The 24647-nt window shown below is 44.3% G+C and overlaps 1 protein-coding gene across 2 annotated transcripts in view; it reads right to left on the reverse strand.

Moving 5' to 3' along the window:
• Positions 1-24647, reverse strand: part of LOC106603746 (double C2-like domain-containing protein beta) — a 189396-nt gene that overhangs the window by 20771 nt on the left and 143978 nt on the right. For both annotated transcript variants that reach the window (XM_014197801.2, XM_014197802.2), the window contains one exon: positions 2935-3061. In XM_014197801.2, coding sequence (XP_014053276.1) covers positions 2935-3061 — 127 coding nt within the window. The remainder of the gene's footprint in view (positions 1-2934; positions 3062-24647) is intronic.

Genomic DNA, 24647 nt, shown 5'->3' on the forward strand with positions numbered 1-24647 from the left:
CTATCGAAACTACAGTATCTGTGGGGTTACGTTGCACTTTCTAAGGTTTCCATTGGCTGTCTAAAGCCTTCAGAAAGCGGATTGAGCCTTCTCCTGTCTCTGGGCAGAGTATAGTAGCTCAGTTTCTGAGTGGTCTGCCTGAGGACAAAGGGATTGGATATGCGCGTTCCCGTGAGCACGCCGTTTTTTCTTTTCCTCCTTGAATGAATACACTATTGTCCGGTTGGAATATTATCGCAACTTTACAGGTCCCGTGTGGCTCAGTTGGTAGAGCATGGTGTTTGCAACGCCAGGGTTGTGGCTTCGATTCCCACGGGGGACCAGTACGGAGAAAAAATGTATGAAATGTATGCATTCACTACTGTAAGTCGCTCTGGATAAGAGTGTCTGCTAAATGACTAAAATGTAAAAATGTTATGATAAAAATTGATTTTAAACAGCGTTTGACATGCTTCTAAGTACAGTAATGGAACATTTTGAATTTTTGTGTCTCGAAATGCGCTCGCACGTTACCCTTTGGATAGTGACCTGAACGCACGAACAAAACGGAGGTATTTGGACATAAATATGGATTATTTGGAACAAAAACAACATTTCTTGTGGAAGTAGCAGTCCTGGGAGTGCATTCGGACGAAGATCAGCAAAGGTAATACAATATTTCTAATATTAATTCTGAGTTTGTTGCCCGAACTTGGCGGGTGTCTGAATAGCTCGCCGTGATGGCTGAGCTATGTAGTCAGAATATTGAAAAATGTGCTTTCGCCGAAAAGCTATTTTAAAATCTGACACAGCGATTGCATAAAGGAGTTCTGTATCTATAATTCTTAAAATAATTGTTATGTATTTTGTCAACGTTTATGATGAGTATTTTTGTAAATTCACCGGAAGTTTTTGGTGGGAATACATTTTCTGAACATCATGCGCCAATGTAAAAAGCTGGTTTTTGATATAAATATGAACTTGATTGAACAAAACATGCATGTATTGTATAACATAATGTCCTAGGAGTGTCATCTGATGAAGATCATCAAAGGTTAGTGCTTCATTTAGCTGTGTTTTGGGTTTTATTGACATATATGCTTGCTTGGAAAATGGCTGTGTGGTTATTTTGGTCTATGTACTCTCCTAACATAATCTAATGTTTTGCTTTCGCTGTAAAGCCTTTTTGAAATCGGACAATGTGGTTAGATTAATGAGAGTCTTATCTTTCAAAATGGTGTAAAATAGTTGATTGTTTGAAAAAATTGAATTGTGGTATTTTAGTTGTTTTTGTATTTCGCGCCATGCGACTCCATTGGCTGTTGGCTAGGCGTTCCGTTGGCGGAACGGCGGAACGCCTGTCCACAACAGGTTGTTTTAAGGGATTTAATCAAATTTGTGCACACAATTTGAGAAATAATGTTTTTGTGCATATGGAACATTTCTGGGATCTTTCATTTCAGCTCATGAAACATGGGACCAACACTTTACATTTGGCGTTCATAATTTTGTTCAGCATTTATAAAAAAGAACGCGACGCGTGACTGAGTGGCATTTCAAAATATTGCATGATATATGGATATTGCATGTCAATATTGCGATTTCAATGTGAATTCGATGAATTGTGCAACCTTAACTGAGACCCTCTCTAAACTATCCCCTGCTGAGGTGCTTTGCATTGCTACAAAGCAGCTGAATACAGGTGGGAGGCTGGCTGCAAGAGCCCAGCTGGTCTGCACACACACCCACTCACACACTGACAAACAAAAACAGTGACGTACACACACAAGCATGCACGCACACGCTCACACACACATAGTAGAAGCTGTGGTAGCGGACAGCCAGAAGAAAGCTCTAGACATAGGTGCTTCTTAATTAAACAATAAAGGGAAGAGTCTAATTGAGGAATGAAGAGTGAGTGAGTGAGTGAGTGAGTGAGTGAGTGAGTGAGTGAGTGAGTGAGTGTGTGTGTATGAGCCTGTATGTGCGTCAGCAGCACATAGCTCAGTAATCCACAGGCTGCCCATTGGAAAGCCAGAGAAAAAGACAGTGCTGTTCAGTCAAAGGCTGGGCTAAGCCTTCTCTGAGTATTCAGAGCAGATTGTGTCGTTGACGGTAAGAGAAAAGTATTTCTGTGAGCACCGCTAAACCAGATGAAATTAGATCTTACCGACACGCTTGGATAAAAGAGTGAATATTAAGAAAGGGCTCTGAATAGCTATCAATATCTACCCTATCAATCAGCTCATTCGTAAAAAGTAAAGCTCCCAAACTAAGGTTCTTGGAAACAGCAACCCACATTTTCAGAAAGTTTAGAGAATCAAATTTTGCAGCTCAACGAAAGATCGATTTAGTAGATCTCAAGTTCAATTGAAATTGAAGGTGGAGCTATTGTATGTGAAAGAAGCTTGTCCATATTTGACTAGCAACAGTAGCGTAAAATAATCACACAATAGCTATTTTGATGACAACAACATCCTCCAGTGCACTAAGTAGCACTTGTGAGTAAATCATATGCCTCTTGCATCCATGCTCAGTCCTTGGTAAATATAATTGCTTGTTCTATGGATTATGAGAGACCGTCATTCTCTCTGGTCTTTAATGCTGTTAACCTGCTTAATTAATTCAAGGAGAGAGGCAGTGTTGAACAGACCCCTCAGTAAGTGGCGTTTCATTGAAATTACTGTGGTTGTTTCATGAAGTTAAGGATTTGGGCTGTATGTGAGATGTTTCAAGGCTCATTGTTTATTAATAACAGGAGACATACAGTATTGATGTCTTTCAACACTAGGTAAGATTTCTATTTAGGCAAATTATCTGTACATACAGAACATAACATTTACATGTCAAGGTTTGTAATTTAGCAGTTTTGACCAAATAACCAATTTACCTTAGGAAATGCTTACATTTGGATTCAAAGGGGAGGATGAAAAAGGCAAATTGGAGATAACTTACAGGTAGCTGTTTCTCCAAGCAGTTGTAGAAGTTCTTGGTCTGGTTGGGCTTGAGTTTCTTGAGAGGGATGCGTGTCTCTCCGATGAACTCATTGTGGCGGAACTTGTCCTCATCACACACTGAAATCCTGAATGTACAGAACAAGAGAGAGAGGAAAGAGTAAATGAGAGAGAGAGAGATGAGTATATTAAGGGTCAGATTTTGGCATGGGAGGATAAGAAGCATTCAGCCATATTCAGATCAATCAAAAGATACAAAGCAGCTATAAGAGAGAGAAAAATCAGAAGAGGGCAGAAGAGCGATAGGAGGAGGAAAAATGGGGAGACATTGAAAAAGAGTCAGCAGCAGTAGAGTTGAAGTGACTGTGGGCTGCTATTTAATCAAACCCAGTATCCAGGTTTCCCGGCCGTTTTGCCTAGATCAGTAGCGATAAAAGGAATTTCAAGAATTAGCCATCCCTGGGAGTGAGTGAGGTATTTCATACTTCTGTGTGTCAGGAGTGATGTAAAGCAATATGGTAGTTTCTGCAGAGAACTTTGTAAATGAATGGACGACAATGATGTGTTTGTCGCGTTGCCAGTGACAGCCAGCACACTTCTTATGACTGAATAGAGCCATATTCTCATAGAAATAGAATGAATAGAACAGGGTTGGAAGCTCTTACCATGGCAATTTGACTGGTAAACCTGTGATGCAAATTTTCCATGGTATATGGGAATGTTCTATCAACTGATGCTGGATTGCCATGGTAATGTAGAATGTTCATTCAAATTATGCTAACTGATGTGGCTCATGCAATGAAATGTATTTTGTGTAATGTCAGTTGAGTTGACTCAACCAATCACAGTACAGATAGAAGGGTACACTTCCAACTTTTACTTCCTGGTATGGGTCTAGGTTGAAGATGGGAAGGTTAGGACAATGGGATTCTAATATCCCATAACTCTTTACAACAATGGGAACAATATTTGTGACAACGTTGTCTTAACCTGTATAATTTTGACCTAGGCAAGGGTACACTCAAAATGGCTGCAGTCCACCCATTATGCCATCATTGACTTGAATGGAGACCCCCTTTCTATTAATTCTATTTTTATACCTATTCCTCCTCTGAGACTACTGGAGATATTTCAGTGTTAAGTTGATCCTTGTTTTCTCATGTATAGGTAACCGCTAAAATAAAGGAAACACCAACATAAAGTGTCTAAATAGGGCGTTGGGTTGGGTTGAGATCTGGTGACTGAGACGGCCATGTCATACAGTTGACATAGTTTTCATGCCCTGTGGATGGGGCCATTGTCATCTTGGAAGAGACCACTCCCATCAGGATAGAAATGCTTCACCATAGGTTGAAGGTAATCACTTAGAACGGCTGTGTATTTATTGGTGTTTACCTTGCCCTCTATGTGGTTGAGTGGACCTAAACCATGCCAGGAAAATGCAGCCCATACCACAACAGAGCTGTTAGAATGAAGGTTACGTATGTATCCACGGTTATGTGAGCTATATGGATCACTCCAATATATTGGTATCACTCCGTGGTGGAGGGATACATTCGAGGTGAGGATTTACAGATTTACTCCCGTGTACACCAGTGACACGGCTGGGGTCCGCCCCTATATATAGACCCCATGGCCACGACACACGTTCTCTACATCATCTTTTAGGCGTCTCTAGCACCGTAGAGGATTGGAGTGATCCATATAGCTCACATAACCATGGTTACATACGCAACCTTCGTTATGTTTCACTATATTGGATCACTCCAATATATTGGTATACCCGTACCAGATTTAGTCGGTGCTAGAGGGACCTGGCCAGCCAATGTGGAAAGGGGGTCCTGGCACAGTCCCCGGAAGGGGAGGCAATGCCCAGTACTGCTGAACCAACCGCAGAGGGAGGTGCCACATTTTCCTGATAGTACCTAGCAAAGGTGCAAGCGGAAGCCAAGTAGAGCCCAGGACGCAGCCACACCTCGTGTTGAATGTGCTACCACAGATCCCAGCACTGGCCTGCCAGCCAGGTGGTATGCTGTCGTAATCATGTCCACGATCCAGTGAGAGAGCCTCTGCTTTGATAACCCAGCCCCCAGGACTCTCTCATCATAGCAGATAAAGAGCTGGTCTGTTGTTCTCACTGACCGTGTCTGCTCCACATAGGCAGCCAGTGCCCACACAGGGCACAGCATGCCGGAGGGAGGCCCAGACTCCCCCGCCACTGCCGGGGTGTCGTAAGCAGACAGGATAAAAGGTATGTTCACATGCTTGTCTGACAGAACCTTCGGGAAGAATGAAGGGTTGGGACGGAGAGATATACTCCTCCCACCGGGGTCCACCCGGTAGCACTCAGAACTTACCGAAAGAGCATGGAGCTCATCCACCCTCTTCATGGAAGTAATCGCTAAGAAAGCCACGTTCAAAGAGAGGTGTTTCAGGGAGGTAGACTCCAACGGTTCGAAAGACGGCTTTGCCAAAGGAGCCAAGACCAGAACCAGAGCCCAGCCCGCCATTGAGCGGGTCCTAGCTGGATGCAGGAAACGAACCCCCTTCATAAACCTGGAGACCAAGGGATGGTGCAACACTGGCATGTCTATCCATCCCACATGGCAAGCAGATATATTGGCCAAATACCCTCTCAGCGTAGAGGCTGCCAAGCCCTCATCCAAGCGAGACTGCAGGTATTGGAGGATACTGCACCCTGCATGACTCAGGCACAACCTCAATACCAGGGCACCAAGAGCAGAACAACCGCCAGCACAACTGGTATGCAGCAGTTGTAGTCAGTGCCATTGCGCTCTACATGGTGTTCATTACACCCTCCTGTAGTCCTAATATGGACCATTGGTGCCATTCAGTGGCCAAGCCCACAGACTGAGGCGGTGCGGTCTCGGATGCCACAGAGTTCCCCCGGCCCGAGACAGCAGGTCAAGTCTCAGGGGCAGATGCTCCGCCATCCTCGTCCTGTCCAGCACAGCCTCTATCAGGGGAAAAGGGGGGAATGCATAAAGCTCCAGCCCTGGCCAATCGTGAGCCAGAGCATCCAAGCCCAGAGTCCTTGGTGGCTCCGACATGGAGAAATGTGCATTGTCCAGGGAGGCAAACAGGTCCACCTGCACCCTCCCGAACTTGTCCCACAGGTGCTGCACCACCTGGGGATGTAGGCTCCAGTCCCAAGGTGGCTAGCCCTCCCTCGAGAGCATATCCGCTGCCACATTCAGGATGACATCCCTGAGCCCAGAGAAGGAGCTCCCGTGCCATAAGATGGAGGCGGTTGATGTAACATTTTAGTCATTTTAGCAGACGCTCTTATCCAGAGTGACTTACAGTAGTGAATGCATACATTTCAAACATTTTTTCTCGGTACTGGTCCCCCGTGGGAATCGAACCCACAACCCTGGCGTTGCAAACACCATGCTCTACCAACTGAGCCACACGGGACCTGTAAGCCACCACTGTGGTGTTGTCCGTTCTCACCAGGACATGTCTTCCCTTCAGATGTGGAAGGAAAGAGTACAGCTTGGAGTTCTAGTGTATTGATGTGCCTGCCGCTCCAAGGGGGTAGCCAACAGCTGCTGGCCGATCTGCCCTTGGTCACACCCCCCCAGACGATCTGGGAGGAGTCTGTGCTGACCAGCTCCCGGCGGCACATCCTCAACATCTCCACCCCACCTGAGAGAAAGGAGTGACAGCGCCACCTCAACAATGCCCTGAGGCACTGTGTGGTCACCCGCAGCTGGCGGTAATGGTGGCGTTTCAGGTGCAGCCAGTGGGAGTTGAACCACCGTTGAAGAGGCCGGAGATGGAGCAGGCCCAGGGGTATCAGCAACAAGGCCGCCGTCAGCAAGCCCAACAGGCATTGGCAGGTCAGGGCGGATACCATCTGCCCATGCCGAAAGTGTTTGAGGCAAGATAAGATCACCTGAACCCTTCTGGTGGGCAGGCATGCTCTCATGAGGACTGAGTCCAATTCCATGCCAATGAAGGCCACCCTCTGGGTGGACGTCAGATGACTTTTCTTGTCGTTTTCAGTAATGCCGAGCCCGCCGATATGGGTCAAGTGCATGTCTCTGACAGGACCTGGGTCCTGGTTGGGGCACAAATCAGCTAATCTTCCAGGTAATTGAGGGTCAGCAATCCTCGGGACGTTAGAGGTGCCAGGACAGGGCTACTTGGCCCAGTAGAGGGACTAACAGCTCGCTGGCGCACCACTCCTGAGGGAGGGAGCTCGTCCCCAGCCTGAGCCCGAGCCTGGTCGACCCACTCGTGCATGGCCTCCAAACGCGCCAGGCGCAGGCGTTCTGAGAACACCACACAAAACAGGCATCCAGTAGGGCGCTCCACCGCCCTCTCCGCATGGCTCAAACCCAGGCAATGCATACAAGAGTTATGTGGATCCCCAGGGGGATGCCACCATCAAACCTGTCACAAAGGGAAGCCATAAGCTCAGCCAAGCCAACAAGGCCACAGAGCAGGGGTCCAACGACCTTGGGAGAGCTTATGTTGTGACCCGCTTGGAGGAATAGGAACCCGGTGAGGGATAAATTACCCAGTAGCTCTGCAAAAAAAGGGGAAGACCCGTGTGGGAAAAACAGGCTGACAAAAAACAGCAACCAGGTAATGGATTTGATTTATTTGGTTTTTGGTTTACGCCAACTGCAATATTACCTAGTCGGTTTAATATCCAAGCAGTAAAAACAGCACCATATGATGGAGTAACTCCGTTAAGGAACTCCAAAGTTGATGCCTCCACGATACCCTTACATTCTGTAGGGGAAAGAACAAGAAACAAAAAACATGCAGGGTAATTAGCAGCCTAGGGAGCGGGGAGCAGCATGTTTAAGTAAATCACAACACACATAGGACAAGCCAGTCGGCAAGTTGTGTAAGGTAAATTACAACAAGAGCCACCCTACTAATGGATGCACACGGAGTCATAGTGTAACGCTAACGAAACACAAGTACAACAAACCACGGGCGGAAGATACAGATCAACCGCGTGCAGCGAGTGGAGCACTCAAGAGGAGGGGCTGGCCATGTGGCCAGCTGCAAACTGCCAGTGAGTATACTTCCATGCAAGATATTACACTTACCAGTGACTTACCAAGCAAACTTCAGAAAGTCTGTACCACAAACCATACAGACATCCACCGAGAAAATTAAAGAGAACATGTGTCGCGGCCATGGGGTCTATATATAGGGGTGGACCAGCCGTGACACAGGTGCACACGGGAGTAAATCTGTAAATCCTCACCTCGGATGTATCCCTCCGCCGCGGAGTGATACCAATATATTGGAATGATCCAATTTAGTGAAACATAACCCTCATTTACTCAAGTGTTTCCTTTATTTTGGCAGTTACCTGTAGCATTTGAAACCTCACAGGCCAAGTAGTTCTGTGTGGCCCAGTTGGTAAAAGTGTAGTGCTAGCAATGCCATGGTTGTGGGTTTAACATACAAAAATGTATGCACTCGCTGTACTGTAAGTCCATTTGGATAAAAGAGTTTTCTAAGTAATAAGTATTTTATTTCTGCTGAAATAAAATAAAATAGTGATATGTGTCAATAACACTTCATGAACCGCCTGCCTTTTTGCCTTTAAAACAATTATGCACATATACAGGCAGTTATAGGAGACCATGATGATGTGTTATGAATGGTTATAGCAAGTTATATAATGCACTGAGCATAAAAACAGGGACTATACAGCTTGTACATGGAAAGTGTTAGAGATTGTTCTTTCATCCTCTTCTCAGCGAGCCCCTCTCTACCTCCCATAACACCTCGAGGGCTCGCTAATTATCTGGAACGATTCTGTCCTCCTTTTGAGCACTTCATTCAGTTGCAAATTAAAATCAATACAATCCCCAGTATGACCGCAGGAGCTCTCAAAAGGTTCCTGTTCCAGCATGTTCTCAACATTGTGTGTATAAGAACAGTGCTTATGCGAGCACACTCATCCAATGTTCTCATTTGTGCGCTGTACAGTACATCTATTTACATTGAGCTTATACAGTGTGAAATTAGTTTCCTTGTCTGTGTGTAATTGACTGACATGTGGGGGGAAAACATGGGCCTTTGTACAACAAATGATAATTACATTTCACTCATGAGGGGCATATCTAAATCGCAGCAGCAATATTGGAAACTCCACTGAGCAGTCACCAATTTATCCTATGGACAGGTGGTGGTACAGATTAAAACCTACAGTATATATATATTTAGAGAGGACATGTATCTGCTGTCAGTGTAACGCACTTGGGGTTCTTTCTCATCTTCTGTTGTTACTGTTGAATTAAACGGGTGGCAAAGGCACGGTTATGAAATGAATAGAACATCTGAATTGGACGAGGGTGCAGAGACATTAGTTTTGTGGCTTTTCCAGAGGAATGAGGACATATTCTTTCCTTTTCAATCTAGTCTCCCCTGCAAAAAAAAATCTAATTTAACTCAGAGAATGTTCTCAATACAGACGCCAGAAAACGTGAGGCGGCATTTGCCACAGCACTTTTCAATTTAGTTTAATAAAATATATCAATGCAAAGTGCTGTTTTTTTACCGATTTGCCTCATGATTTGTCAACTCGTGTAGAATTTCTCTGTCCTTCACATTGGAGTGCTGCTGCAGGCTATTTGCGTGTCTTGACCGATCAGATTCAGGTCGCGCGGGTCGGGCACAAAACTCAAGGTGTGCTCTCCACTTTCCTCTGGTATTTATCGATCTCCGCATCCCCATGGAAATCGAATTAGCATGATAAAAAATCCCCATACAAATCTGTCTGTTTAAGCTAGAAATATCTGTTTTTTTTGCATGGGCTGCGTCTCAATCCACCGCATCCGCCAATGTTGGTCTTCCGCATCTGCGGTGGACCAGGAGAAAAGTCGGTCTTCTCATGAAAATGTATGTAGCGTCTGAACGGTTTGGCCTAACTCAGTTATGCTCTACGATCCCCACAAGCCCCCTTAGACCTTAGGGGGCTTTAGCAAGCGTGACAACACATCACACCTGACAGACGCAAGCAAAAACTCTTCCATTACAGTGCATTCGGAAAGTATTCACTTGACTTTTTCCACATTGAGTTACATTACAGCCTTATTCTAAAATTGATTGAATATTTTTTTCCCCCATCAATCTACACACAATACCCAATAATGACAAAGCGAAGACAGGTTTAGACATTTTTGCAAGTAAAACATTTAATAAAATAACAGAAATACCTTATTTACATAAGTACTCAGACCCTTTGCTATGAGACTTCGAAATTGAGCTCAGGTGCATCCTGTTTCTATTGATCATCCTTGAGATGTTTCTACAACATGATTGGAGTCCACCTGTGGTAAATTCAATTGATTGGACATGATTTAGAAAGGCACACACCTGTCTATATAAAGTCCCACAGTTGACAGTGCATGTCAGAGCAAAAACCAAGGCATTAGGTCGAAGGGCTCTGAGATAGGATTGCGTCATGGCACAGATTTGGGGAAGGGTACCTAAACATTTCTACAGCATTGAAGGTCCCATAGAACAAAGTGGCCTCCATCATTCTTAAATGGAAGAAGTTTGGAACCACAAAGACTCTTCCTAGAGCTGGCTGCCCAGCCAAACTGAGCAATCGGGGGTGAAGGGCCTTGGTCAGGGAGGTGACCAAGAACCCAATGCTCACTCTGACAGAGCTCCAGAGTTCCTAGGAGAATCTTCCAGAAGGACAACCATCTCTGCAGCGCTCTACCAATGCAGAGCTCCACCAATCAGACCTTCATGGTAGAGAAGCCACTCCTCAGTAAAAGGCACATGACAGCCCGCTTGGAGTTTGCCAAAAGGCACCTAAAGAACATTCAGACCATGAGAAACAAAATTATCTGGTCTGATGAAACCAAGATTGATGTCTTTGGCCTGAATGTCAAGCGTCACGTTTGGAGGACACCTGGCACCATCAATACAGTGAAGCAAGGTGGTGGCAGCATCATGCTATGGGGATGTTTTTCTGCGGCAGGGACTGGGAGACTAGTCAGGATCGAGGGAAAGATGAACTGAGAAAAGTACAGAGAGATCCTTGATGAAAACCTGCTCCAGAGCGCTCAGGACTTCAGGCTGGGGCAAAGGTTCACCTTCCAACAGGACAAATACCCTAAGCACAAAGCCAAGACAACGCAGGAGTGGCTTCGGGACAAGTCTCAATGTCCTTGAGTGGCCCAGCCAGACCCCGGACTTGAACCCAATCGAACATCTCTGGAGAGACCTGAAAATAGCTGTGCAGCGACGCTCCCCATCCAACTTGACAGAGCTTGAGAGGATCTGCAATGAAGAATGTGAGAAACTCCCCAAATACAGGTGTGCCAAGCTTGTAGTGTCATACCCAAGAAGACTCTAGGCTGTAATCGTTGCCATAGGTGCTTCAGCAAAGTACTGAGTAAAGGGTCTGAATAGTTACTTTTTTAAACAATATCCAAAAACCTGTTTTTGCTTTGTCATTATGGGGTTTTGTGTGTAGATTGATGAGGGGGAAAAAATGTCATGAATTTTAAAATAAGGCTGTAACGTAACATAATGTGGAAACAGTCAAGGGGTCTGAATATATTCCGAATGCATTAGCAATCTGAAATGCTGTTTTTCATTGGAAACTGGAAAATGTTTCAGTCTGATCAACTGTAGGCTACTAACAACAGCAGCTGCATAGTCTCTAGCCTACTATGCGCCCTGTCTCTCTGGCCAAGGTAAACAAAGTAGTAACGTTGTGTTTATACAGTCCATTTGTTTGTGAGAAAATGTGAATGGGATCAAATTTGGTTTATATTCACACTTGGGCTGACTAGACTACCTAGACTTTTTAAAACCACAATTTTTAACTGGAATTCATCATTAAACACAATACCTGACATAGACTGTGAGAACATTTTTAATTAGGCCTAAAGTTGCATAAGGCATGACTACACGATGCAAACCTGCATAAAGCAAGCTCAGCCCTGTGAGTTTTATTGTCCAATCATGTTGCTTTCTCTCTCTGTGCATAGGAAACCCCCCCTAGTCCTACAAGGTTACTGCAGTTTGACAGGGTTTTCATCCTTCCCAAGGCCAGGAGTTTTTCAAGGAGTTTTTTTAAACCATGTGACCTGATTAGAAAACTCTGGTCCCATCATACCATATAAGGTCCGGAGTTTTACCTGGTTAGGTTTCAGCCACACCACTCTGGTACCTGTGGTGCTACCTCGGTGTAAATATCTTGTGTGAGAGAAACTAGAAAATCAGTCCATTTAGTCTGACGGGCAAAAATATATATAAAAAAACAATGAATATGTTTGTCATCCATTCAGTTTTTGTGATTAGTTGGTATATTAGCACCTGATGTAAGTTGCTCTGGATAAGACGAGTGCCTGCTAAAATTACTTAAATGTAAATGAGATGGTTTCCTAAAACAAAGTTACTTTTATGGGGCGGTGTGGACACAAATGGGTTCCATTTCATCATGAGTGGTTCAGTGATTTTCACAGTTCTATTATCACACATTTTCAATTACATGAATTACTCTGACAGTTTATGGAAAACAATGCTATTGAGCAAGGTTGATGACACGCCGATTAGGTAACATCTAAAACAGGAGTGCAGACTGTGTTTGTCCACTTACGATGAGTTATCAAAGTGGAAGCTGATTCTATTAGAAAAAATGCCACATAGGATGTGTTTTGCTTTCAATAATGAGTGCCTTTTCCTTTGTCAGAATGGCTTTCTATGACCTTGTTTACAGCTTTGTGTGGATCGAAATGAGAAAACACCAGTCATTATCTTCTCAGAACGTTAGCGATGAAGTGCATGTCTGTTTGGGAGCCCAGCATGCTTAAAATCGCAATTGAAGCTGAAAAGGTCTATAGTTCTGTGTTTAGATGAATAAACAACAAACCTTGTAAATAACATGGGGGTTTAGAACCTTTAGTTCTCAAACACGATGAGAGATCCAGGACTAGAGCCCAAATGTGTTTTCCCGCCTTCTCCCAGTGTGCACTCGTAAACTCACCTTTGTGGATGTAAAATGACTGGATTGAGATATAGTCAAAACTCCCTTTGGCAAATTCATACACCATCCCAATGGTTTTAAACCCTTGAGGAGGACTGAACGAGTGCACCATTTTTAGGTGGCCCACTTAGAGGGAAGAAACGTAACTGGGCTTAGGTCTGTGGATCAAGCTTTGGTCACTGTATCACACTCGACACTGCCTATCCCTTTACTGTACATGTCAACCTGCTAGTGGTCCTCCCATTCATCCATAACCAAGTATTGACCAATTGACATGATCATCAACTACTCATTCCACTTCATTAGCTAAGAGACCTACAGAGAACATTTAGTTTGAGGATAAATTGGTGTAAATTGGCCCTAAGACGCTGATCTTGGGTCAGTTTTGCATTTCCCCCACAGATGGTTAAGGTTAGGATTGAGGAAGGGGAAATTGATCCTAGATCTGTATGTGGGGAAACTTCACCCTGGAGCAGATTCATTACCTCAAACTACCTCTGACTGCAGTGGCACAAGGTCAATGCCATTCAACATGGGAAATGGTGGATAATTATTGTACAGGAGTTGGATTCGAAACCAAAGAACAATACACTTAGATGCATTATATGGCTCTGAATTGGAATGAAAGAGGAAACATAATTAAGGAGAGATTTTAATAAATATGAAATGTATTTTTTTAGATACATTATTAAGAGTTTAACCATACAAATTTTGATGTGTCTTTTTTGAGTGAGATTTATCCATGGGAAAATGAATCAAACAATGTTTTGGTTGAATCAAAGTTGAGAATAATAGGGTTGTGGGTGCAATGTTTTATAATTGTAAAAAAAAAAACACAAAAAAACAGAACCAGTACTAAACATGCCAGCAATTTACAATCACATCAACTTCTCTTTCTTTAAAATCACACCTGTTCCAGGTGACGTCTCATTTGGAAAAAAAAACATGTTATTAATAATACCCTACAGTACACGAACAAATATCCCAGACAGAGGAAAACAGATTTTGTGTTTGGGAGCAATGCACCTCTATCAGGTAATCACAGCTATGACTAGATGTTTTGTTCCAATAATTAATGATGACTAACAGGGAGTCATTGTGCCCCTCCCCACTTCTATCTGATGAGCTGGAGGTAAATGACAACTCAAACTTGGTTATATTTGTGAATCCTCAATGGCGAACGTGCATAAAGATGGCAGAATTCAGATATGAGGACATTATTTAAGCACTATTCATAGAGTTTTTAAACTACGGCAATAAATCTACTTTTTCTTTTTATTGCTGACATCTTGGAGCTAAAATTGGGATGTATACTCTGCTAAGGACGATACAAAAAAAGAGTAATGGAGAGCAATGCACAATACGCCAAACTTAGCAAATTAGGAAATTGTGGTAAGTGCATGGGATCTGCCATCTTTATGCACCTCCGCTATTCAACTTAAAATTGCGAAACAAATCAGTAACAATGTTGCACTTTTGTTTCTGTCATCACATTTCTGAGAGATTGGTGTCACGGTGGGATCTGAACACGGGTCTCACCACAAGAGAAACCAACGTCTTGACTGTTAGACCAAGAGGAAATTCTCGATTCTGAAGTCGCAGGCAGTGCTACCTCATCAATCAATCAAATGTATTTATAAAGCCCTTTTTACATCAGCCGATGTCACAAAGTGCTATACAGAAACCCAGCCTAAAACCAAAACAGCAAGCACTGCAGATGTAGAAGCACGGTGGCTAGAAAAAACTCCCTAGAAAGGCAGGAACCTAGGAAGAAACCGAGAGAGGAACCAGGCTCTGAGGGGTGGCCAGTCCTCTTCTGGCTGTGCCGGGTGGAGATTATAACAGTACATGGCCAAGATGTTCAAATGTTCATAGATGACCAGCAGGGTCAAATAATAATAATCATAGTGGTTGTAGAGGTTGCAACAGGTCAGGACCTCAGGAGTAAATGTTAGTTGGCTTTTCATAGCTATCATTCAGAGTATGAGACAGCAGGTGCGGTAGAGAGAGAAAACAGCAGGTCCGGGGCAAGGTAGCACGTCTGGTGAACAGGTCAGGGTTCCATAGCCGCAGGCAGAACAGTTGAAACTGGAGCAGCAGCACGACCATCATCACATGACCATGAGCAACCATGACCGACTCATGTCCGCTACATTGGCAATGACAGTGTGTAATGAAATTGATGCCACCAAATATCCAATGTAATATGTGTTGTTGTCACAACAACAACAATAAAAACAAAAACATGTCCAAAACATCACAAACGGCTCCAAATATTGCTACATTAGATGTCAAATCACACCTGGACTCTTTTGGATAGTTATAATACTCCTGCCACCAGCCAGTGACAAGCCTGACCAGCTCTAGCCAGCTTGCTCACAGTGTGTGAGATATGGGATTGTGGTGAGGGGATGGAGGGAGGGAGTGAGCGAGAGATTGATGGGAGAGAGACAGTGACACACACAGCCATCTCCCCTGTAGGCCTATTCCAGCTGTCACACCTCAGCTCTCATCTGCTCCTCTGTGACAGGATAAGCAGGGTCTTTCTTCCTCGTTCCGTTCACACCCTCGCTCCCATTTCCTAGCCTGCCCAGCTCCCGACACCCCGTTCATCCATCTCCATTACGTCCTGACGTGAACGAGCCATGGACAGCCCCAGAGGGAACGAGAGGGCAGCCCCCATCCATGATCCATGCCCCAGCTGTGATTCTCCTACAATTCAGCCTTCTCTGAATATTACATATATACAGCCAGGTCCATAATTACTGATAAAGATGAGCAAAACATACTGTATAAAATACTGAGCAATATTGTATGCAAAAAATATAAGGAAAATTATACAATTGCTCAAAGTAAGAGATTTTGTTTATCAAGTAATATACACTGCTCAAAAAAATAAAGGGAACACTTAAACAACACATTGTAACTCCAAGTCAATCACACTTCTGTGAAATCAAACTGTCCATTTAGGAAGCAACACTGATTGACAATAAATTTCACATGCTGTTGTGCAAATGGAATAGACAACAGGTGGAAATTATAGGCAATTAGCGAGACACCCCCAATAAAGGAGTGGTTCTGCAGGTGGGGACCACAGACCACTTCTCAGTTCCTATGCTTCCTGGCTGATGTTTTGGTCACTTTTGAATGCTGGCGGTGCTTTCACTCTAGTGGTAGCATGAGACGGAGTCTACAACCCACACAAGTGGCTCAGGTAGTGCAGCTCATCCAGGATGGCACATCAATGCGAGCTGTGGCAAGAAGGTTTGCTGTGTCTGTCAGCGTAATGTCCAGAGCATGGATGCGCTACCAGGAGACAGGCCAGTACATCAGGAGATGTGGAGGAGGCCGTAGGAGGGAAACAACCCAGCAGCAGGACCGCTACCTCCGCCTTTGTGCAAGGAGGAGCAGGAGAAGCACTGCCAGAGCCCTGCAAAATGACCTCCAGCAGGCCACAAATGTGCATGTGTCTGCTCAAACGGTCAGAAACAGACTCCATGAGGGTGGTATGAGGGCCCGACGTCCACAGGTGGGGGTTGTGCTTACAGCCCAACACCGTGCAGGACGTTTGGCATTTGCCAGAGAACACCAAGATTGGCAAATTCGCCACTGGCGCCCTGTGCTCTTCACAGATGAAAGCAGGTTCACACTGAGCACGTGACAGACGTGACAGTCTGGAGACGCCGTGGAGAACGTTCTGCTGCCTGCAACATCCTCCAGCATGACCGGTTTGGCGGTGGGTCAGTCATGGTGTGGGGTGGCATTTCTTTGGGGGGCCGCACAGCCCTCCATGTGCTCGCCAGAGGTAGCCTGACTGCCATTAGGTACCGAGATGAGATCCTCAGACCACTTGTGAGACCATATGCTGGTGCGGTTGGCCCTGGGTTCCTCCTAATGCAAGACAATGCTAGACCTCATGTGGCTGGAGTGTGTCAGCAGTTCCTGCAAGAGGAAGGCATTGATGCTATGGATTGGCCCACCCGTTCCCTAGACCTGAATCCAATTGAGCACATCTGGGACATCATGTCTCGCTCCATCCACCAACGCCACGTTGCACCACAGACTGTCCAGGAGTTGGCGGATGTTTTAGTCCAGGTCTGGGAGGAGATCCCTCAGGAGACCATCCGCCACCTCATCAGGAGCATGCCCAGGCGTTGTAGGGAGGTCATACAGGCACGTGGAGGCCACACACACTACTGAGCCTCATTTTGACTTGTTTTAAGGACATTACATCAAAGTTGGATCAGCCTGTAGTGTGGTTTTCCACTTTAATTTTGAGTGTGACTCCAAATCCAGACCTCCATGGGTTGATAAATTGGATTTCCATTTATTATTTTTGTGTGATTTTGTTGTCAGCACATTCAACTATGTAAAGAAAAAAGTATTTAATAAGATTATTTCTTTCATTCAGATCTAGGATGTGTTGTTTAAGTGTTCCCTTTATTTTTTTGAGCAGTATATATATATTTGTTTTTTAAATGCCAGAGCGTGATGGGACAAGGTCATCCCTGCTGGCCAAACCCTCCCCTAACCCAGACGACGCTGTGCCAATTATGCGCCGCCCCATGGGTCTCCTGGTCACGGCCGGGCTGCGACAGACCCTGGACTCGAACCAGGATCTCCAGTGGCACAGCTAGCAACTGCGATGCAGTGCCTTAGACCACTGTACCACTCAGGAGGCCAGGAAGATGTGAGTCTATCAAATACCCCACATTAACCTATTACCCAGAGGTCAGTAAGTGAGAAAACATTGTGTTTGATATGATTGGTGAAAGCTTGTTTCACAGAGCAATCAGGATCAATCGGGTCAAAATTGGCTAAGTAGAACATACAACTATCCCCTACAACAGATGGCAGGTGGCCTAGACTAGAGGTTAGAGACAGATGTGCAACCAGCTCGCAGGAGGTTTGAATGACACATCTGACAGTCTGATCTGATCTCCTACTACTAAGAAGGTGTAACATTCAATGGACCTATTGTTCACCTTCACTGGTTGAGGATGTCCCACATCTGACTCAGGCAACAGTCCTCTACCAAACAAGAACCATTTGAATGTCTATCTGAAATGGAGCAAACCATGGACCAGAATGGGTAATGTTGGGTTTGTTGAAGTTGTAGCCCTGCTCAACAGAGCCTTGAAACCAAGCCATCATTCACCACTCCTAAGTTTCACACACATAGCATACATATCTGTCCCTCCATGCTGAAAACTAGGCTAAAGCAAGCTTATCGTTGTGACACAACTCATTTGTGAATTGCCCCGGGCAAACATAATGAGTGAATCGTTGGTGGGACTGAGGGTCAGTACACTGGGACTAGTGAACAGCAGATCATTACAGTGTCTGAGTCTCTAATGGCACCACATTCCCTATATAGTGAACTACACACCCAGTAGTGTTTAAGAACCGTATACATATTTGATTGACTCCTGTGGGGGAAAGGGGGAAACACAAACACAACTCTTCACGAATGAGCTGCAACTTAACACGTGTCTCATTATACTTAAATCAATGCAAGTTCAATTCATTAAGAGAGGCAAATAAATGTGATTTATAGAACACTAACTCTGTCCTGGAGAATCACGCATGTTGGGCCTTGCGGAGAACTGAATAGAAATTAAGACCCTCCAGAAAAAACAGACTGCGTTTACACAAGTAGCCCAATTCTAATCTTTTTTTACACTAATTGGTCTTTTGACCAATCACATCAGATCTTTTTCAGAGCTGATCTGATTGGTCAAAAGAACAATTAGTGAAATAAATATCAGAATTGAGCTTCCTGTGTAAACGCAGTCTTAGGGTGGCAGATTCGACATTAAAGGACAGGCTTTATGACTGAAGTACCTCTTTGATACTGTAGAATCATGAAGTTGACTATAGCCTTTTCATTATTTTTGGGAAAGGCTATTGATGAACCGCCCCCACGCTGTACTGCAGCCTGGCTTTAGCCCACACTAGTTCAACTTGTAGCACACAATCTTGCAACGTGCAGACTCTGCACATCGTTCTTCCATACTGTACTATAAAGGGGCTATTTATCAAATCAAGAACTTTGAATGAGGAGCAGTCAGGCAGACAACTTTGCCATAAAGATAGCTGTCATAGGTGTTTAGAGGAGGATCCGGCGGTCTGCCGTCTTTCTCTCTGTGACATGGTAAGGTTGGAACCAGGTGCAGAGAAGAGACCAGACGAGGAATCAGTGGTTAAGGATAAACATAATACTTTACTGAGAAACGGTAGCCACAGGATCACAGTACACTTGGGAAAGGGGATAAAAACAAGTCTCAAGCACTCACTCAGGAAACAATCACACACAGTAACCAATTCAAACTTCTGCAAAGGACAACAGAAAACATACCTCTTTTAACAGGAAAATCCTAACGAGTAAATAGGACACACCTGAGTGTTGTTAATGTCTCTAGGACGGTCTCTGCCGCTCTCTGGTGACAGGTGGAACCGTGACACTCTTTCACTCTCACACACACTTTCACTCCAACTTTTCTTGCTGTTAGCAGTTTCTGCGCGCCGTGCCTCACCGACCCCCCCATTAAAGTGCCTCTCTGATGTTCAGTTGTTCACTCTTGGCACTGGTGAAGAGAGAGTGAGTAGAGCAATGGCGAATGACTGGGAAGCTGTCAGATGAGGCTAATGTTAACACAGTGTGTGGCCTGACTCCTGAGCCTCTGCAGTTCTCTCAGTGTCTCATAATGTTTCTATGGAGCAGGGCCTTTGCCTCATCTCTCCCATTTGTTAGGACTGAGTACAGTACAGTATGTTTCTATGCTCTCAGACTGCTGCTTCATACATCTAACTTAACGCCGATCAATTACCTCCACTTACCCAGCTTTGAGTGAAACACGCTGGTTGGGGGGTATGGTTCATTTAGCCTTTTCCTTCTCATTATGGTTGTTGGAGTGTCTGAAATAATTTTAAGGTGGTTTGATTGGATTTCATGAGGGATTTCATGAAATCATCCTTTGTCATTCTGTGTTCTAATGTGTTGTTCAGCCCTGTGGATTGCTTAGTCGAACACAGATTGATGGACGACCAGTCGACCACAAATATGAAAACCCAAATCTGAGAGCACTTGGTCCTCTCTGATATAACTCAGTGGGAATCAATAAGCGCCGGGCCATGCAAGCCATCTCTGTTGACAATTCAGATAAATCTGTAAACGAGATGACATAATCCCATTGCGCGGCTGCCCCGTGGCACAGTAAATCTACTCAACTGCACGGCCGTGGCCAAAGGGGTTTGTGCATGAACGAAACGGCACCCCTGCTCATAGCCTTCTGAGGAAACAAGCAGTGTGTTGGCAGAGGATGAGTCTGAAAATGAGAATCATGTGGGATCAATCCACTTAAAAGACACGGGAGGTAGAGCGTAGAATACTGTAATTGTAGTGGTCAGGGGAATCAAGAACAGTGTGATATTAGTTCAGTCACATATTCGGCCCATATCATTTTAACTGATGCACATGTTTTATTGTGCTATTTTAACCTTTTTTTCTGGGGAACTTTAGCAGGCAGTGGTGATTTGGTTTGAGCTTTCTTTTTAGGTTTCCGACTAACTCCTGAGGGTTACTGGAGAGAGTTGGATACAGGCCATCTCTGCCTGGAACCAGCTGTAGCGAGCTGATGGACCGACCTCTAACAGGTCAATTCTCTAATCAAAGCACAACAGAAAGTTTACAAATCGCTGGAGGTGGTAGTGACACACTTATGAATGCAGACAATCTAACAGGCTAAGACTAGGGCTGTGTCTGGAATACCACCAACCCTATTCCCTACTTGCCTGACGACTCAAACTGATTTCTTCCACTGCTTTATGTTTGCTACATACTTTAGTCTGAGACCACCATTGTTGAAGTTGTTTGTGGTGATGTCAAAATAAGGGGTGTTGTACAAAACAAAGTAATCTGTGATTAGACCATCTCTAACCAATCAGAGTATCAAAGCTAAAGACAGATTTTCAAAATGCCGCTTTACCCAAGTGTTCTGGCCCATCTCCATCGCTTTCTGTAACCAATCGGAAAGGTTAGAATGTGTTTGTGTTCTAGAAATCGTCAGGGAGGTACCCAGATCTAGACTCATTGTGGAGAAGAAACTAACATCCGTGGGCGTGGCATAGCGTTTGGCCGTACAAGGAGTCTGGGAAGGCAGGAAAATTCCCTACATAGTGTACAATTTTTCCCAGGGATCAACATAACCATACCATTTTTTTCTTGGGAAGTTCCACACTAAGACACCTGGAAGTTAACTAAAGTTGATCCATTCTCTTTTGGCACGTCTTGTGGTCACTGCTTAATTTAGAGCAAACTCCTACTCAACAACTGTTGAGCTCAATCTACAATATGCATTGTGTTTTTTTTTCGGAGGGTCAACTATACGAAATGCGAAGGCGTTCGATTCCTAAGATGTCTCCTGGTGAACTCTCCTCTTGAACTTTAATTTGGGTGCACCAAGGAGTAAAAGGGATGGCAGACTCTCAAGAGGTGAAACCTTAGGGCCAAAAACATTCCATTTCCTTTTAATTGATTTTTTAAAATAAAAAAACTGTCCCTGAGGAGGGTAAGTGCCATCTGCCCTTCATCCCCTCCTCTGCCTCACCATGGCGATGTCCTTTTTAATTTCCAATCTACTCTGATCGATGCACACTGGCGAGAACAGGCTGTTGGGTTGGAAGGTGTGACAGCCAGGCATAATAATCCAGTTTTATCACTCTGATATCAACGGCGAGCTGAGAGAGATATGGGTTCATGGAAAACAATAGGACAGGGAGAGCCAAGGCATTCTGAATCAGCAAATTATTTATCACCATACTTGAGGACTGGAAGTTATCACATGGTTAGACTTCTCTGTTCAGTTATCTTTTATTGTTTAGTATTTATTTACATGAAGGACAAGGGTGACCCCCGAAGGCGAGGCCGGTATAAAGGAGATGGTAGTTTCCATGGCAACAGGCAGAGACAGTCTAAAGTAAGGCCGTAGTGTGAACGCCTCGTGAATCATCAGGTGGGCCCTCCCTAATCAACACACCACATTCACACAGACATGGTCTATCTATCCCCTTTTCTCTATGTCTCGTTGTCTCCCTCCGTCTCTACCCGTCTCTCACACACATGCACTCACGTCACGCGCAAACACATGCACACAAATGTAGAGCCACACATTCACACACTATTACATGGACAAACACAAAAATATAAACCAAAATGATCATCACATCAGAGTGACCAGACTGACAAATGTCTGCACCTGTGTGTGTTTTGTCTGTAAAACTCCCTCAAACAACAACATGAATACACATCCAACATTCCCACATCACATAAGAGAGTCTAAAATAGGTGTTCATCAACAAACATGTAAAAAAAACAATCCTGACTGACAAGGCTTTCACCAGGCCAGTTGAATAGCATCCTCTTTCTGCCTTATCTCAGTCAGGTGTCTCTTAACTCAGTCCTGATATCACTTCATAACCTCTACCACCACACCTGAAGCTTAACAGAGTTCATAACAGTTCATAACAACTTACAGGTAATGTTCCCCACTGGTAATGTTTATCAGTGTGTAACTTAAATTTTAGGAAAAGGTTTGCTGTGTTTTGATTATAATCTACTGACCATTTTACATTGGAGAGCTGCCTCTGTTACTTTCCTTAGCCCCAGTGAGATCTAGTGACAACTGACCTCTCCCCTTGTGAGGTGTGCAGCTGCTGAGTGTAAAATTTGCAGAAAGAGGGGTCCAATGCCACCCTCCCACTGGAGGCCATTGCCACTGGACCGCTGTCTGAATGTCCCACTGATGAGTGGCAGCTATATCAAATGCTACAGCTAATTACCCTGTTGACTTGCATGTATGTAGATGCGAGTACACTAGAGAAGTGATGCTTTGTGAATAGCTTGCCTTCTGAAGCAAGTGTCTGGGAGGGAGGGGACATACTCTGTGGCCATTCTATTAATTAAACAAATAGCCAAGCCTCTAAATGTCAATCACCACTGCCCAAGAGCATTGATGCAAATACAGGGTTAACTTCCATGTTGCCAGCAGATATTGCCCCTACCATACTTCAGCTGCACTGAGGTCAGAATGCAATCATGTTTACATTAATACAAAGCGGACCCGGCGCGAGATATGGGTCAGAAAACATACCTCAATGCAGGGATGGGATATGCCACTACACTCAAAATTAAAAAAAATTCCACACTGCTCCATCGAAAAAATTGAAATACTGCTTGTTTTCCTGGAAAAAGGCCCTTTTAGTCCTCATGCTAGCTAGCAGTAGCCACATCACATTCAACAACAAAGGATCTGATTGTCTGACACTCCCAGGACAAAAAAGGCGAAGGAGAGGCTAGGTCTCCAAATAACAATATCGCCTACATCACATTCCATTGAGGGCCCGGGTTATGCACTACAAGAGGGATCCATGTTTGAGTCTATACTGCTGATAACGGCATTACGCCAAATTGGTAAATCATCATGCAATAAATGGGGAAAGCTATCGACGTCGACTGTCAATTTCCATTGGTTTCAACCTGACAAAGTTACATTACGGCCTCAGAGTAGATTAGAAAATAATTGACAGTCTTCTAATGCCCGGGGGTAAAACTTGGAATCCAATCAATGAGATGGTCTGAATCATCTGTACCTAATAAAAGGATGACACATACAGTTCGAAGTTTACCTACGCTTAGGTTGGAGTCATTAAAACTAGTTTTTCAACCACTCCACAAATTTCTTGTGAACAAACTATAGTTTTGGCAAGTCGGTTAGGACATCTACTTTGTGCGTGACACAAGTAATTTTTCCAACAATTGTTTACAGACAGATTATTTCACTTATAATTCACTGATGAACGTACTTTGGTGCAAAAAGTGCAAATCAGTCCCAGAACAACAGCAAAGGACCTTGTGAAGATGCTGGAGGAAACACAAAAGTATCTATACAAAAGTATCTATATCCACTGTAAACGAGTCCTATATCGACATAACCTGAAAGGCCGCTCAGCAAGGAAGAAGCCACTGCTCCAAAACCACCATAAAAAAGCCAGACTGCGGTTTGCAACTGCTCATGGGGACAAAGATTGTAATTTTTGGAGAAATGTCCTCTGGTCTGATGAAACAAAAATAGAACTGTTTGGCCATAATGACCATCGTTATGTTAGGAAAAAGGGGGATGCTTGCAAGCCGAAGAACACCATCCCAACCGTGAAGCATGGGGGTGGAAGCGTCATGTTGTGGGGGTGCTTTGCTGCAGGAGGGACTGGTGCACTTCACAAAATAGATGGCATCATGAGGAAGTAAAATTATATGGATATATTGAAGAGACATCTCAAGACATCAGTCAGGAAGTTAAAGCTTGGATGCAAATGGATCTTCCAAATGGACAATGACCCCAAGCATACTTCCAAAGTTGTGGCAAAATGGCTTAAGGACAACAAAGTCAAGGTATTGGAGTGGCCATCACAAAGCCCTGACCTCAATCCCATAGAAAATTTGTGGGCAGAACTGAAAAAGCATGTGCGAGCAAGGAGGCCTACAAACCTGACTAAGTTACACCAGCTCTGTCAGGAGGAATGGGCCAAAATTCACCAAACCTATTGTGGGAAGCTTGTTGAAGGCTACCTTAACGTTTGACCCAAGTTAAACAATTTAAAGGCAATGCTACCAAATACTAATTGCGTGTATGTAAACTTCTGACCCACTG

The sequence above is a fragment of the Salmo salar genome, chromosome ssa04 (genome assembly GCF_905237065.1).
Source record: "Salmo salar chromosome ssa04, Ssal_v3.1, whole genome shotgun sequence".
Lineage (NCBI taxonomy): Eukaryota > Metazoa > Chordata > Actinopteri > Salmoniformes > Salmonidae > Salmo > Salmo salar.